General features: G+C 34.1%; 1 protein-coding gene across 1 annotated transcript; it reads left to right on the plus strand.

Moving 5' to 3' along the window:
• Nucleotides 1-8,055: 8,055 nt before the first annotated feature.
• On the plus strand, nt 8,056-16,849 carry LOC127737643 (uncharacterized). The gene is made up of 2 exons (XM_052248500.1): nt 8,056-8,142; nt 13,499-16,849. Exon 2 carries the CDS (start codon nt 13,534-13,536, stop codon nt 16,318-16,320), a length of 2,787 nt encoding a protein of 928 aa, XP_052104460.1. The 5' UTR covers nt 8,056-8,142; nt 13,499-13,533; the 3' UTR covers nt 16,321-16,849.
• Nucleotides 16,850-18,499: the final 1,650 nt, after the last annotated feature.

The following is an 18,499-nucleotide window of genomic DNA, read 5'->3' on the forward strand; positions in this document are numbered from 1 at the left end:
TGTTCTGTGGTCGGGTTGTTGTCTCTTTGACACATTCCCCATTTCCATTCTCAATTTTATCTGTCTTATGTTTAATTATCACGGAGTTTATTTTTAGATTTCTTCTGATGAATTCAAGGGTCTTCCTTGTTTGCTTTAGATGTCATGTTCTGAATGTGTTTGTTCTATTTTAAATTTGATGATATTGTTACTCCGAGGTATTTTGCATTTTCAACTGAATCAAGAAAGTGACCGTGCATATTATAATAAAAATGAATAGGTGTTTTCTTTGTGGTCACTTGAAGTATGTTGTATTTTTAGGATGGAACTGCATTAGCCAGACTTGTTCCCACTTGTTAACGGTGTCATCCTGGTTTGCCCACATTTAATTGCAGGTTTAAAAAAACATAGGGTGTTTTGTTGTTTTAACAATTATAGTTTATTTCTGAATTATAGTCATATTTTTACCTTTATTTTACCTGAAAATTGTATAAAATATACTTAATTTTGCTATTAAATCAAGGAAAATGTGCAAAGGTATTTTATAAATTTGCCAGAAAATTGTATTGAATTTGACAAATATTAAAAAAAGATACAAAAAAAAATGTTTATTAGTTTGACAAATTATTGACACTTTTTTAATTGTTAATAAATGGTACTTTCCGAAAAAAAAATGTAAAAAGTAAATTAATGAAACGTGAGAATAAATAATTAAATAAGTGTCATTTTAAATTCTTTTTATTTGTTCACCGTATATATTTTTTTGATTTTAATAAATACTTTGTTCTGAAATTTACACCCAAGCTGTTATTAATTTCACAAACAGAAGTAGCACCATACTGCATTAATAAAGAAGCTTGTCCATGCATTGCCTAGAGTGCCATAACTGAACTTGCTAAACCAGCAATAGAAAATGAAAAAAAAAAAAGAAAATGTGGACACTGTAAATTAACTGGACATTGTAAATAAAAAAATGGGAAAATAACATGCTCAGCATTGCCTTAACAATAAATTATGAGGATTATTAAATATATATATTTCAAATCCTTTACTTCATTATTTATTAAAGAGATTATATGTTGACAGGATATCATTTCTTTGTGTTAATTTTTTAACCTAGATATATAGATTATTAACATACATAAACTGACTTGGAATACAGGCCAGTGTTTTATTTCAAATGGAAAGAAGTAAAAACATACACAGTTGTTGTATTCTGGTTTTTTTTTTTTTAATTTTCACCAAATACCAGAAACAAGGGCAAAATTGTCACATTTCACTATTGAGATAGAACATTACAAAAGGCCATTTCTTATAAAACTACAGCCCATATCAGTCCGAAACTTTGCAGTAATGTTTCTCTTACACATAGGTACGTATTGCATAAAAAAAACTCATTTTAAACCATGGACCTCATTTGGACCCAAAATCTCATGGCTGGTCACATATACGGTAGTCCCCCATAATACTATTTTTACCATAGTGCTTTATTTATTTCCTTATGCAATGCATGTATAAATTTGATTCATTAATAATATGAATTATGTTTGCAATAAAAGAAAATTTTATCATATATTGGTGTATTTACATCATAATCATTTAGAAACTGAGGAATTATCAAGACACTTTTATAAATGAATGCCATTGTTTTGTTATTAGTTGTATGTCAAATGAATCGATTGAATTGAAATTAAATCATTGTTAACTTGTACAAGTGACTCAATATTTTAGTTTCTATCATGAGATATTATGGTGCAGATATTTAAAACTACATGGACGATCCCGATCTATGGCTTCCGAACATAGGAGCTATATTTTGAAGAGTATTTTTTTTTTGTATTTCGTCCTTATCTGTATCTATAAGTTAAAATTTGGTTGTCCTAAATGTAAGGAAGCGGTAACAGATAGAAATAATACACGAGTCAAGGAAATTCGGACACAACAACAACATGAGCGACAATAATTGCTAAACAGTTTGGGCAGAACTTTTTGATACATACATTTTGTCAAAGCATGTGAGGTATAGGAATATAACCCGAGTGGCGTCAACAAGTTACTTTTTTTGTTTAAAGATTCCGTATTCAGAAGGTACAGCTGGATAATCTATATTAAGTAAACACAAGGATTTGTACTATACTATACAAATCCTTGGTAAACAGTTGCCTATTGATCTGAATTTTCCGTCTCACATTTGTCCGTTGGCCTCATTCTCGAATCCGTGAATGCAATGACTACATCGCTTGGGACACATGGTTATCCTGGCATATCTTTTAATGATCGATTTAGTGATTAGGTTAAGTTTTCGTGGTTCGGTTAGTTTTTCGGACACATTAAGTAATAGATCATAACCGTCTCCTCGGAGACGGTCTTAAGAGTTGAACGATGCACAGTATGCGAGCTGAATGTTTCTTACTACTAGTATCTGATTGGAAGATAATTACTGACTCTATAGTAGTGATGTTCGTTGATTGGTTGGGACAATCATAACCTAGTTAATGTCTGTTAATCCCGTAGAGTGTCGGATTTGAACTCTTTATTTTAGCAATTAGATTTGGCCAGGTTACCAATCATGCATATCGGTGCACTGGGTTGCGTTCAATATTGTAGCAGCTACATAGTGCTACGTAGATGTTTGACTACTGAACGTGTAACTAGCCTAGCTGCTATATCTTTCTATTTAGCAGCTAGGCTAGCTACACGTTCAGTAGTCAAACAATATTCTATACTAATTATTACTTTTTTAATTATAAACTTAAGTCATATTGAGATTATCGTGTTAAAATTAATTTCCAAACCCTTCAGTCTGAGTGCTCATTTAAAAGAAAAGAACAAAAATATGTAGCTGCTACAATATTGAACGCAACCCAGGTAACACTTATCTATAAATAGCCGAAACTCCTAAAATTTTGTAAACAAACACGTGATTATTTCACATTCAATCCAGTCGCTCACTACCAAGTTACGTACATTTTATACATGAAAACATAGGAAACACCGCGCATGCTTTTTTCTTAGTTTATAGATATTAATTCTTAGTAAGATAATCAAAAGGCAGAAAAAACATTAAAAAAGAAGTTATCCAAATCATTTATTTTCAATTAATATTAGTTTACAATGGAAGCTGAGACATCCAATACCCCACCCTTTTCATATATCTTGAATTACAAAAGAACATACCCTGCTATCATATTTTTTTTTACAATAATCTTACCTACATATAGCTATCATTGTTACGCTATTTCAACGGGAGATGAATAGTTTTGGCAAATGTCTTAAGCATTTACGACAATAATTTTAATTGCATCTGTAAAAAATATCGACATCTGATTAGTTTAAGATTAACAATCATCCACCTTGTTATATATTTCACCTAAATTTCTCGACCAGTGGCTCATCCCCTCCACTCATTATAATAAGTGCCCCCGGCCTTCCACATACCCCAAGATCTTAAGGGGATCAGGGTGTGGCCGCTGGGTTGGACGTTGTCTAGCTCTTCCTATCAAGATAGCAGACGTTGAAGAACAGAAGACTAAAAAAAAAAAAAAAAACCCAAAGGGGAGTATAAGATGAACAAAACAAAACTACTCTCAGACGATAAAAGCAATTATACATGTATGCTAGCATATTTCAAGCGACATTTGATATCTATGCAAGATTAAAAGGAGATGTGAAGTATACATAATGTATTTAGAAAGCAACCCAATTAAACAACAAACAAAACAATTTACTTCTAAAGTTCAACATACGGTCCTTTACAATGGACATGTCAATACAATATTTTAAGTTCTCTATCCTCCTAAGTCTAGCTATGATATGTAGCAAAGTTGTGAATACATGTAAACAAATATCTTAATATCAAAACAATCGTTAGGGGTTCCGCGGAACCCTGTGTCTCGTGTAAAGTGTAATGTTGACTTATCAGTATAAACAGAGACATATATACACATATGTCTAGATGGTATAAAGAATTAAAAAAAAAAAAATTTCTGTAGATGCTTTTTCCTGGTCTTGAAGATTAGCTTATGTCCAAGTTTCATAACAATCCATGAAGGTTTAAAAATGTTAAAAAAAGTTTCATACCAGACTGTCTGTAAATGTTATCTGTAAAAAAACTAAGTCCATCTATCAGAAAAAAAAACTGTTTGCTACAAACGCAGATGTTTAAGACATTACCCCTCCGTTTTCAGTGTTAATACATTCCCCCCCAAAAAATATTGGCAAATCTACAAAATTGTATAAGCCTTCTATAAGTTTTTTAATCCACTACAATATATATACAAGGCTATTCTGAATGAATTAAACTACAAAGCGAAAACATTTTCCACTTTCATCAGCTAAAGACGGCTAGCTTTTTAGAAAAGCTATTACTTGTTTGATACTTGGAATAGATTGCAAGGTGTACACTATCAGCTGAAAGGTCCACCTGACCTCGACCTCATTTTCATGATTCATCGGACAACGTTAATTTTTCGTAATTATATCAGTATGTCAGTCCCTATAAGTAATGAAACAACAATATTTTGATAAGTTTAAAGGACTGTAACTTGTATATGTCCGTCTGACATGGTCAATCTTACCCAAAACTTATTTTCATGATTCAATTATCAATAGTAAGATTTCGTGATGAGGTCAGTTTCTTATATACCATGAGTAAAAGGTAAACTATAAAGTGTATAGATTTATTATGATTGCGGTAAGGTGTGGAGTTGCATAGCCAGAATCACAACAGAACCATTACAAAAACATTGAATGATATAGTCAACCATAGTTAAGACCAGCAAAAAGTGCAATCTTAGCATTTAAAAAATACTTATCAGTGTTTAATGTTTTCGTTTTGGTTTATTTGATGAATGTGATTTATGATGAATATGTTATATTATGCTACCAAAACTATGTTGTAACATTGTTATTAAAAGTCTATTTTCAATATAGATCTATTATTCATATCACCTGTATTATTGGCGCAAATGGAATGTATTAATTTTGCGCAAATCAAATATTGTTTGTGGCGCAAATGAAATTTTTTTTTGCGCAAATGAAAGGTCAATTTGCGTTAAAGCAAAGCACCGATCTGAAAATGTTCATCTGACCCATGACCCCATTTCCATGGTTTAATGATCAACGTTTTGTTTTGGTGATTGTGAATGAGGGCAGTTTCTCGGATTTCATTAGGCATTATTAACAGATCAACTATAGTACTGAATGATTGTAAGATGAACAGGTCAGTTTTACAGAGTTCACTTGACCTTGGTATCGCTTTCATGGATCATTGAGAATGTCAAGATTTATTTTTTTATGCTCGTAAACTTCAACTTCAAGATACATTCAATCATAATTCGTAAAGCAGGCGAGACTTTACACCGAGTGCATCCTTTTAATTACTATTTTTTTAATTAATTTTCTGAGTTCTTCGACAAGTTCAAATTGCTCCTTTTTGTCAAATCAGTAAATAATTTTAATTTGTACTTTCAGAATAAAGAAATGGGCACATTTTTGTGTTCTGTTATAAGTCGGTTTGTTGAATTGTGTGTTGGCGCGGGAAAAGGAGAAAATGGCAAATCAATCTGGTAGAAACCTAACCAAATCAACTTGTCAAAAGGAAGATATACAGTTAAAGGGAATATTGAAATTTCGTCTTCGGAAAAAGAAACACCGCGGAATGAAGCGATTAAAAGACAGAATAAAAACATTTCATTCTAAGCGTAAGAGACCTAATCATAAATGTTCAAAATCAAACAGTGGCAAGAAACCTAAAAAGAAAGAGAAAAAGATGGAAACACAAATGAGCAGAGGAGGCGATGAATTTGACGACTTTTGCCCACCACGAGCAACTACAAAAGGCTTACTAGAGAAAGAAGCTGAAATGTTTGACAACAAGAAAACAGTTAGATTTAGAGTACCTCTTAAAAGATACAAAAAAGCCAAAATACCAAACATTTATTAAATTTCAATTATTCATCTTGGTACAAATCGTAAGTGCTCAAACTTGCAATAGAACATTGTAAAAATTATAAAACTCAGATTATGTGTCAAATAAAGCATTTTAACTTAAATATTTCTCGTCATCTGTTGTTATATTTTTACAAAAAGGTAAGTATTTCCGGTGCTATAAATGGAAAGTAAATAAACTGAAAATTGAAATCGTGTAAAAGTAATGACAGAAATTTTCTCCATTTCAAATTGAACTTACAGGTTTGGACACGTTCTCCGCGAAGATAATATTGATGAATTTATGAGAAATCGGTGTAGTAAACAGCAATAATAATTATAAGAAATAAACCAGAGAAAATTAATACCATCTGCATATGATATATGTACTATCATTCTCTACTGAATATCACAAGCGATGTAACAGAATCGTATATGTACGAAACTGCGACAGCAATCTAATTAAAATGTAGTTCTCTGATTTCATATGGGCATCACGGCTGAAGCTTGCAAGTCAATAATTTAACTCATTTGAATCCGTATTCATGCAACCTTCAATTTGACCATGAATGGATGGGTTGCGCATGTGTTCAGTAGTATTTGCATGGTTATTCATTAAAAAGATAGAAAAGTGAGACACTGGGAAAAACTATTTTGTTGACTGATCAGGCCCACAAAAATGGATCCTTTTTTATTGCCCTGATCACAAGACACCGTGAAACTGAGAGTAAATTTACTATTGATGTTTCGCAAGTTACCCCATTATATGTTAATAAAACTAAACTTTAGACATGTGAACATTAAAGGCTTTGAAAAAAGCACATCTGTTCAAGTTACATTCCTTTCAAAACCAGTACTGTTCCAAAAGAAGAATAAAACATAAAAAAAAATTGAAAACATTAATTTAGAATTAGTGTAGCGATACAACCAATGAATATTCTTTCTGAAAAATGTGTAAAGCCCTGAAAAGGACTGTTATATCATTATTTAGCCATGTACTGCTTCTCAGTAGTTAGCATCCAGAGACTCGTCAACTATATCAACCTCTTCACCAAAGAGTTCCATTCTGAGACTTGCCAGTTCCAGCGCCTTTTTTCTAGTGTATTGGTGATAAGCTGTCCGAACCCCTTCTATTATGGTTATCTTCACATATAAATGGTAAGCCTCGGTCATCATCCTCGTGGTTAAAGCTTTTCTGTATCTGGTTGTAGTTTCGTCGTATCTAATGTTTAAAGCTTTTACCTGTTGGCAAGCACGATTGAAGCAATAATTCGTCTTCTTGAATGTGTCAAACTTAGAAGGTTTTTCTCTGATGACGAGCGATTTTAAGTCGTTTAGAAACGAAGGCATCATTTTATCAAGTAACGAAATCTATCCATTGCATCGAATTATATAGGGATTATACCGGATATATGTTCTTTGTTGAGTAATAATTAGAAAACAATGGCTTTCCGGTTTTATCCTCAAAATGATTTGATAAGTCAATGGAAAGGTGGGAATTATGTGAGGTGTCATTAACTTATCACAAGAAAATTAAAACCCATGTTTGTCTACCAATTAGTAATGTGAAAGGTGACAAGATATTATAATATGATGCCATTCTTGATAGACAGGAATTATGAGTAAATGAAAAATAAAGAATAGTTTCTTGGTGATTCTTGAAAATTATGGTTATATTTTCTGTCAGAATCCAACACAAGCCTATAAACTCAAATCTTCTCTTTTACATAAACTTTATATATAGTATTATCATTTTCCCATAATACAATAATATATAAATGAAAAAAAAAGAATAATAGTTCTTCCCCCTCGTCTTCATTAACATTTCGAAAAAAAAAAACGTATCTACTTATCGCGTCTTTTTCTCAAATTCTGCATAGTAATTGCTCGCTCCTGCAAAATCCTGACCTCTGTGTGTATTTTTTGGTATTTAAGTCGTCTGGCTGCTGTCTCGTTGACGTTTACTCCACATCTCAGTTTTTGTTGTTGTGAAAACAGTATGCTATATTTGTTTTGCATCTTTGGGTTGTTTTCTCATTGACACATACCCCTCACATTTCATTCGTTGTTATCTTTTAAATGTATTGCGTTAAATATAGACAGCCTATTGTTAATGTTAACCTTGAAAATAGTATCGATCGACTTAACGATGTGCAGTAGTGCATGCAGAAGGAGTCAACTTTCGGTTCTGATGGCTTTGTTATAAAATGAACAAAATTATCTAATATATTTCAGGTATGTAATAATAAGAATATTACATAGACAATAATAGTGCATTGACTTGACATATCAACGATATAAGGATGAGGCTTAGAAACGGGGAAATGCGAGGCTCTGCCGAGCTTTTTCCCCGTTTCGGGCCGAATCCTTATATCGTTGATATGTCAAGTCAATGCACTATTATTGTCTTTATACTGCAATCTTAAAAAAAACATTTTCAATTGTTGTTTAATGTGTTATTGTTATTATTTGATTTAAATACTGAGAAACTTCCCCTTTTATAAAAAGGCCCCATATCATGCAGGCGGAGAAATATACAACACAATGAAATGTACATTACCTGTTGAAACCCGCAATCGATGGTGAACGAGTTCGTTTGAGAATGAACTAAAATATCAACAATATGCATAAAACATAATGATTTATAGTTTGCAAACCAAAAGTATTAACAAGTGAAATATGTTTTTTTTTCTCTAAAAATTGCAAAAGAAATAAGTTTGAGTCGTTGTATACATTGGAAACAAGAACAGGTTGAATAGGTCGTATGATTAATTAATTATAATTTCGGCAATTTCTATTTAAATATTCATGAGGAAAAGTGATATCAGGTCAGTGACTGTATATGACATAGAAATATACGGTCAACGCATTTTGACTGCTCAAATAGAACGAGTGCAGTATAAAAATAGTTAATAGACTGTGACCCTCATGGCATGTTCACGGCGTTGGTTTCCTTAACTCTCTACTCATTCTACAGAGTTACAATGAGACATGAATCATCTCGTGTATTAACTTGGCATTTCTTAACTTTCTTTAAGCTAATTGTTCGCTACAATTGTTCGCTAGCTTGAGTCAAGTCTTTCTTTAACAAAGAAAAACTAAATTTTCAGGCTCCAGTATCGTATCGGCGAATGTTCAAACTATATTGTGTATATTTCGAAGCTGAAAAGTGAAAAAAAAGTTCCGAATGAGATTTAAATTTTCTTGTCTCCCAGGGTTGTCTCTTTTAAATTTTTATGAATCACTCTTTTAATACCCTGTTCCATCTTAAGAAGTCAACAAAACAAAATCACATATACACCTTCCTCTCGTAAATGAAACGGCATGGCGTAATTTGTTTAACTTTTGCCTCAATTTGTGTCAATTTTTTTCTTCCACAACAAACCAGACTCAACGAAGATTTGAAAAGGAATGTTCAAACATAACACGACATATAAAGGGTAACATACACAAAGCTCTAACATAACACGACATATAAAGGGTAACATACATAAAGCTCTAACATAACACGACATATAAAGGGTAACATACATAAAGCTCTCAATTGTACCTAACATGTAAAATTTTTGAGTGAATGAAACAAAAGCTATCAAAGATTTGCCATTAACATCGAATCCATTTCCACCCCACTACCCCCAAAAAATTGATAAAAATAGCAAATAAGCTTATAAGAAAACAACTGACTGTTGAGGTTTCTGACTTGGGACTTGCACATGAATATTTGAGATAAATCTTTTTTTTAAGTTGGCATTCCCCATTTTTTCTATCTCGATAAGTGAGAGTCTGGATGGCGTTTACAGAATAGAAAATAATTGGCAAAACAAATAATTAGAAAGAATAGACAAAAAGGGAATAGAGAATAGAATAGACGAAAAGGGAATAGAGAATAGGAGCTAAAATATAAGGAATAGAGAACATTTGGAGAAGGAATAAACTAAAATGACTTAAATTTATTAAAAAATACCAAAATGAAGATTTACCCACTGGACCAAGGACAGATACATAAAAGAACACACAGCAAAATCTTGCACCGGAACACGTGCACAAAAAAAGCACTTTATTGTAACAAATAACAAAACAAAATCAATAACCATACAAAAGTATCAAAAATGTTCTCTGTTACTGAAAGCAAGCTCAAGGTACATATAACATTCTAGTTCGTACTTTAATGAATAAACTAATTTGTATGCACGGTGTCACTCGTGTGAAGTTTGGGTTGTTTCAGAGATGCAGATCTTTGAAAACATGCATGCAAACATTGATAATTTTGGTGGAAATAAAGGGAATGTTGAACGTCTTGCTTCTGTCAGTTTTTAAGAGGAAGTTCCTGGGTTATTTTTTAAGCCACGATATTCGTGTTGGTTTATTGACCAAAATAAAATCTTGACACTCTTAAGGATCAATCATGTCAAGTTTTATTATTCGAATTGGTACGGTAGTTTTGGAGGGGAAATCTCTGAAAAAGGATGTTAAGTGATAGCAAAACTCATACTGGCCTTCGATTATCTCCGAGGGTTAGGCCAGGTAATTAACAAATATTTCTCTGTAAAATGGCTTATCACTAAATAGGACTCAACGAATTTGAACTGGAGTATCACGGTGGAAGTCACTTGTGGAACCGAAGCTGCTGGTGATCTTCAGAGCACATGAGTTCATCCCTGGTCACTAGTGGAGCCGAAGCTGCTGGCTGATCTTCAGAGCACCTGAGTCCATCCCTGGTCACTAGTGGAGCCGAAGCTGCTGGCTGATCTTCAGAGCACCTGAGCTCATCCCTGGTCACTAGTGGAGCCGAAGCTGCTGGCTGATCTTCAAAGCACCTGAGTTCAACCCTGGTTTTTCTCGGATTTGTTTTTGCAATATCTTTAGTTTTTTGTGTAGTGTTTTATGGATTGTTGTTTGTCTTGTCTAGTTTTTCCTTTGGTCTTATCGTTGTTGGGTTTTTTTCTCGACTTGTTTGTTTTGATTGCCCCTTCTTATGACAATACCAAACATAGGAAACTCAATCCGTCTAATATAAAAATAAGGAGATTTGGTATGATTGCCAAAGAGACAACTGTCCACCAAAGTTCAAACGAAGTTGATGTAAGCAATTATAGGCAACAGTACGGCCTTCAATAATGAGAAAAACCCATACTGTATAGTCTGCTATAAAAGGCCATGACATGAAAAATATTAAACAATTCAATTGAGGAAACGAACGACCTAATTTAAAACAAAACAATTTACGAAAAACAAATATGACAGACATGAACCAACGACAACCACTGAACTACAGGCTCCTGACTTAAGACAGGCTTTGTGAGCGCTCAAACCTCCCCTAATCTAGGCGGACTGTGGTGTTACAGAACAACATAAGCAATAACTATAAAGATCAGTTGAAAAGGGCTTAACTCGTCATGTCGATACAAAGCAGAAAAAAAAACATCTAACAAAAACACAGACCGGACGTGGCAGGGTACTTATACATCCCTAACAAAAAAACAAAAAAAAAGACACAAAGTACAGATCTGAGAGTACTCGCAGTTACTGACAGCTGGCTAAAGGCCAATAACAACTAATAAAAAAAATATGTATCTAAGACTCAAATATCAATCAGAACACACCCAACATCCAATGGGTATAGTGTAAAGACGTCATTAACAGTCAGAGAAAAACATGACTTTTTGGCCTTTGCTGTTAAGTCCATTTTTGGTAATATACTTTTGGCGTGGTTCGGTATTTATACATTCCGCCATTGTGTTATTGTGCTATGATCATTTTTGTATTCTTGTCTCAAGTTTCATTTTTGTGTGCTTTGTCTATAGAGGATCATAGAGTGTCTATGTGCCATTTTGTTTTCTTTGTGATTAAGATTATGACACAGTGTTGACTGCTGTACCCCTATTTTTGACATTTTTATACGACCGCAAAAAATTTGCGTTCGTATAAAGCTATCACGTCGTCGTCCGAAGACATTTGGTTTCCGGACAATAACTTTAGTTTAAGTGAATGGATCTCTATGAAATTTAACCAAAAGGTTTAATACCTCAAAAGGAAGGTTGTGACTGTTTTTTGGGGGTGATTGTCCCAACCATTTAGGAATTAGGGGCCAAAAAGGGGCCCAAAACAAGCATTTTTCTAGTTTTAGGACAATAACTTGTGTATAAGTATTTTGATTGCTCTGAAATTGTACCACAAGGTTCAATACCACAAGTAGAAGGTTGGAATTCATTTTGGGGGTAATTGTCCAAACCATTCAGGAATTAGGGGCCAAAAAGGGGCCAAAACAAGCAATTTCTAGTTTTCGGACAATAACTTTTGTTTAAGTGTATGGATGTCACTTAAAATGTACCACATTTTACAATAAGAAAATTTCTTCAAATATATTTTTTTTTGGAAAGGGGGGGGGGGGGGTAAAAAAAAATTTGTTTATAGGGTGGATCAATTTTTTTCTCCTCAAGATTTAAGAAATTATCAGTTTTCCAAAAAAAGAAATTGGGGGTCACAACTTATTTTGCTAATTCTTTGTATATAGTCTGAAAACAGATTTACTAAGTATTGCGCAACAGCACAGTGTATTGCACAACAGCAAGAAATCTTCAATTGAATATAAATTCAAATCATATAACCAATTTCAAGTTCTTTGACTACATTTATTCTGTGTCAGAAACCTATAATGTGACAAATATTTAATTACAATCCAAATTAAGACCTGTATCAAGCTTGAATACTGTGTCCATTTTTGACCCAACTGTTCAGGGTTGGACCTCTGCGGTCGTATCCAGCTGCGCTCGGCGAAGCAGTTTATTACCTATTATGTCTGTTTGTTTTGTTCATATAATGGAATGCTATGCGACTGTCATACAAGTGAGAGGTTTGGCTAGCTATAAAACAAGGTTTGGTCCACCATTTTCTACATAAGGAAATGCCTGTACCAAGTCAGGAATATGACAGTTGTTTTCCATTCGTTTGGTGTGATTAAGCTTTTGATTTTGCCATTTGCATCAAGGACTTTCAATTTTGAATTTTCCCTGGAGTTCGGTATTTTTGTTATTTTACTTTTTGACAACATATGATTCATTGAATTACACACATCATAAAATTACCAACTGAAACTTTGTAGACCAAGTCGATTATTTGAATAATGCCATGAGCGAAGCATTGGTTCTAACAAAGGTGGGGGTTACATTCGGGGGACTAGTCGTTTACCAATAGCAGTATCGACCCAGTGATGAAAAAAGCCAACTTAAATATGATACTGACTTCCATAGCCACGACACGTGTATGAAATTACTTTCATCAGGTACGCTCGAGGCCAATAGTTTAAAACACCAGAATTTTTTATATTTGAGAGCAATAAAACCAAATAGGCCTAACAGAAATTATATACATACAAGGTAGAGAAAATCGTTACAGCACCAACAAAGTCATGATTCATCTTATAAACCAATCCCTTTTGATCGATGAAATTCACGGTCACTGGGATATTCAACTCAGTATTCTGAATTCTGATGACCATTTTTAGTCTATAATATCTTTGTGGTAGTATCAAATTAAACTAAATGAATATAGAATCCAAAACGATTTTATGGAGCTTTTTATTCATTTTCAGATGTGATATTGGTGAAGGAAGTTTCACTTAAAGAGATGGAAAATCTGAATTTCTCAAATATTGAATTGCACCAACTTCTAGGGAAAGTGCCAATTGATGATGTAGACGTAGAAATATCTGCACAGAGTGGAGATACTGCATTGCATAATGCAGTTTTAACAAACGACGTCCACATATGCCTACATGAAGCAAATACGCTAAATGTGAATGCTGGTAACTTGAAGGGAGATACAGCTTTACATCTTGCTGTGAAGTTGAAAGTTCCGTTAGGTATTCGCATTATTGAAATTTTGATAGGGGCAGGGGCAAATACCAATGCAAAAAATAAGTGGGGACAAACGCCGCTCCACTATGCAGTTATTGCTACAGCTCCGGAAAACGTTATGAGGTTGCTGAAGGTACCAAACATTGACCCCAATGCCATTGACGTAAATGGATTCAGCCCTCTACACTGTTGTTTCAGTTTTAGTCATGACATAACTGCAGATTATTACGCAAATAGAAGCTATGACTTAGATATAAATGCTAAATTTATGATAATGGCGGAAAACTTAATCAAGGCAGGTGCTTCAGTTAACTGTCAGACACGATTCGACCAAAGTGTTCTTCACTTTGCTGCAACGAGAGATGACAACACTCCCCTTATTAAACACTTAATTGCTAACTACCCCGAAATTGATCTGACAATGAAAAATGTCATGGGAGAAAATTTCTTACATGTTTATTGTACCAACGAAGTATGTGAAGAAATTACAGAGACTTTTGCAGTGGTAGCTGAAATGCGTTCTTCGTCGATTGTTAAAGAATTGCTATCTGATGTCGATGTTTATGGTAGAACGCCATGGGTTTACCTAATTGATACTGCAAACGTAATTGGTGGAACGGTTGAAGCAATACTAAACTATGGAGTTTCGGTCAACAAGTGCGACAATCTTGGAAATACAGCTTTGCACAGGATAGCTGGAGTGTCGGCCGCTTGCGTTCTCACGGACGTGATTGAGGTGTTAATAAACACAGGAGCAGATCTCAATAAAAGGAATATCTATGGAGAGTCGCCTGCTTTCGTTCTTTTTCTTGATTCTGTTTTTGATATTTTCAACATACACAAAATGGATTTCAACAGCCAAGATAGATGGGGTCGTAGCCCTTTAATGTCTATAATGAAGCATAGACCAATTCCTGACCTTCTATACAGAGTTATCCTGGAAGGAAAAGCAGATGTAAATAGAACAGATGCTTACGGATCGACTCCTCTTCACTTTGCTGCATACCACAATTATGAAGAGCAAGTTAAATTGCTATTGGAACTTGGTGCTGACAAAAATGCCAAGGATGGTTCTCAAGATAAACCTGTTGACACAGTTCTACGCCATTGCAGTTATCGATGCCATGATCTCCTGAACATGGCCTCTGGCATTGAAAAAGTGTATGCAAGAAAAAGATCGCACGATGAAATACTTCTTGAACTACCGAAAACTATAAAATCAACAAACGTGAAGTCTCTGCACGATATAGAGATGGCAATGGGACTACAAGAACATCGAATACCTTTCTGGGATTATTTGCTGCAGACATATTATGATAGAACTCCTGAAAATGCAAATGAAGTGGACAGAGTAGTAACGGAAGTCAATTCTCTTGTCGGATCACTTTGTGGTGCAATCGCTCAATACGATCCGATATTCAACATGTCCATTTTTCCAACTGGAAGTTCTGCTGAACATACTAAAGTCGGTCGACCTGATGAATTTGATTTCGTATTATGTATTGATCAGCTAAATGAAATAACCAAACCAGTCATGATTAAGGAATGCATCGAAAGCGGATTTGCCTGTTTAAAATTTACTCATAACCCCGTTCCAGCAGCATTCCTGCCATTCTGCGACAGTGAAGGATATTTTCTGGCTTTCCCATTTCTACAGCTTTTCAACAGATATCTTAAAAGAGCTTTGAACGAAAGTAACATTTGGAACAGTGGGAATTTATACTACAATTATGAAGATAAGATGGAAGTCATTAAAGGCAAGCCGGTCTTTAATTTTGATGTTTACTGGGTTGGATCTGTCTACAAACAGCTTAAAATAAGCATTGATCTCGTACCAGCAGTGTACAAACGCGGTTATTGGCCACCTAACATTAACTTTGAACAAATGCCTTTAATGACTGAAGCGATCCAGAAATCAGGATGCTTCTTAATTCTGCAGTCACGATCTAACGAATTCGATACAAAGAAACATTTATTTGATAGCAATATATGTTTCACTTGCAACAATGATACCGATAGAACTTTGAGACGAATGCTACGCGTCTCTGCTGCTCCTGCCGAAATTTGTCTCATGAAATCGCTTCCCGTAGTATTTCGACGAGCATACGCCCTTGCGAAAATTATGAAAAGCAAAGAGATTTGTCCAAAGGTGGAGCTAGAAGATATTGGCAAATGGACAAAGCTGCTAACCCATCAGATAAAATTTGGAGAGAAGAAACCCCTGCCAGCCAAACCATCCCACGTAATTAAAAGTTATATGTTGAAAAATTGTATATTTTACACCATGCTAGAAATGAAAAACAACTTTGGCGAGCAAGATGTACATCCATCGACCATCACTGTAAAAGTATATCAGTATCTACTGCATTTTTCTGACAAGAGGTACTTGAATCCATTTTTTCTGCCTTTTTCAGACGTATTCGAATTCGAAAAGGACACACAGAGGTCAACGTTTGATGATTTTATGCTGCGCCTGAAGCGCGAAATTAGCATCAAATTAATCCTTGGTATGCTGAAACAGCCATTTCCAGAAGAATGTTTATCGTCAAAGATCTAATAACTTTCAAAAGATTATTTTAAGTTTGACGTGTGAATGAGAGTTACCAGTGCATTCATCATTATGATTGTTCTAGAAAGAAGAGTACATTGGTATTTTACAGAGGTCTACAATCTTTTGGGATAATGGAACAGACCTGGGTGTCAGTTTCTCACAACGAGAAGTCCCTAAACAACTCATCATCTCTTAAATGTCATATTATGTCCAGGTGAACATTTGTAAAGGTACTTTGATACGATGAAAATTGTAAAAAAATGGCTTCTTCATGATTGCTCCCAGAAAGTACTAGTTTATAGTTTATTGTCCCCTCGTCCTTTAATATATAAGTGAAACCCCCTATTAAGGTTATTTCTTATGCTGACTTTAATGAAGAAATGTGCTTGTTGATGTTGTTTTTGCGTGTGTGTGTGTGTTTTTTTTTTGTAATTTCGCAAATTCAGTTGTTTTGAAATCACTTAAATTATGTCAATGCACTGTGTATTACTGATCTTTTTGCTCCCAAAATAAAAAAAAATATCTAGAAACATTACGCTATTTCAAGTAACTTAATCCGTCCGCAAGTAAATTACAAAGATAAAAAATGCAAAATTACTTTTTGGGGACAAAATCTTATGTTGCCTGTTGCCACCCATGTTCGACTTAACCTGTACAGAAAATAATACAACTTGACAGGAATCCGCAAATGATAAAAGCTGGAACATAATTTAATAGAATTTCTTGTATCCTAAAATAACGTATGTATTCAAAAGGCGACATCACCATAAGATTTAACCTGGCCATTGAAGCAAGATATTGAGATCAAACACAAATGGCATCAGACGGACAAAAACTTCTGCTACATACCCACATACTAGTACCAAATATTGTTGACCCATTGTGTACAGCGACGAATGAACAAAGCTAATCACGAAAACTTAACCTGATCACTGGACACAGCGTTAAAACAGAGGTAAAGGTCTTATGAAAAGTAACACTGGCTTATCCTCGTCCATTGGTCTAGTGGATAGGTTTCCCATTAGCAACCAAAATACATCTTATTTCATATACAACTTATGACTGATCTACTTACCAGATATATTTGAACTATCATGAATAGTTACTGAGAACAATCTTAACCTGACCACTAAGAACTTGAAATTAAAGTCAAGGCCAAATGAAATTGTCAGGACACATCCTCCTCACAACCAAGCAACATATCAAATATTCTTGACCTTTTATGACAATATGTACAAAAACTTAGAAACATTGTCGTTCTGGAGACATAATCTGACCACTGGAATGTAAAATTTACGTCAAGATCTTCCAAAAAATCTTATCCCGGTCAATAAAGCGTGAAATATTGGTTAAAGCAAAATAGCATATGTATCGGATGGACAAAAACTCTCAACCATTCAACATTCCAAATATTGATGACACATCATGTGTTTTAACTAAAGAATAAACCTCAACCTGATAACTGGATTATGAAATTGAGGCAAGGCTATATAACATATTATATAAAGACGGACATATACTCCACATATTACATTAGAGGACCGCATCAGACCACTGCAACATGAAAAGGGGTCAAGGTGAAAACGAGTGGCTTGTTCCTTCTTGAGCAACCTCAAGAGAAAATTCAGGTGAATGTGTGAATAAGACGTCCACCCTCCCCTCGTAATCTTTTATATCAAAAGGTACATAAAAAACATACAATTAAAGCCAGTAGAAGAAAGCAATTAATTTCAAAATAACGATTTAATAATTACATATTTGAGGTTTATTTACAAACTTTTACCACCATTGTTGCCATGATTGGAAAATCATTACCTATGTGCTACCAACAAGAACTTTTAGTTTGAACAAGACAAAATCAATCAAACCATTTTTACTGCCTGAAAAGTTTCAATTTTCTAATTGCATTGTTTCTGATACCATATTTGTTGTATTTTTCTGAGTATGTTTACAACTTGGTAGTGTATGAAGTATCATAAGTAGAAAGTATAAGGTCAAACAATGCCACACGATATGAAGATTTCTAGAACACCAGGCATTAAAGCCAAATATCTATTTCTATATAAATCACACCATCCAACCCTCTTATATCGGCAGATGTACTTCATAGAAGATTTCATACAACAAATTTAAGAAGTAATACAGGAAGATACTATTTTGTCCAATGCTTAGAACCAATACAAAG

Source organism: Mytilus californianus, unplaced genomic scaffold (assembly GCF_021869535.1).
Source record: "Mytilus californianus isolate M0D057914Y unplaced genomic scaffold, xbMytCali1.0.p SCAF_4, whole genome shotgun sequence".
In the NCBI taxonomy this organism is placed as follows: domain Eukaryota; kingdom Metazoa; phylum Mollusca; class Bivalvia; order Mytilida; family Mytilidae; genus Mytilus; species Mytilus californianus.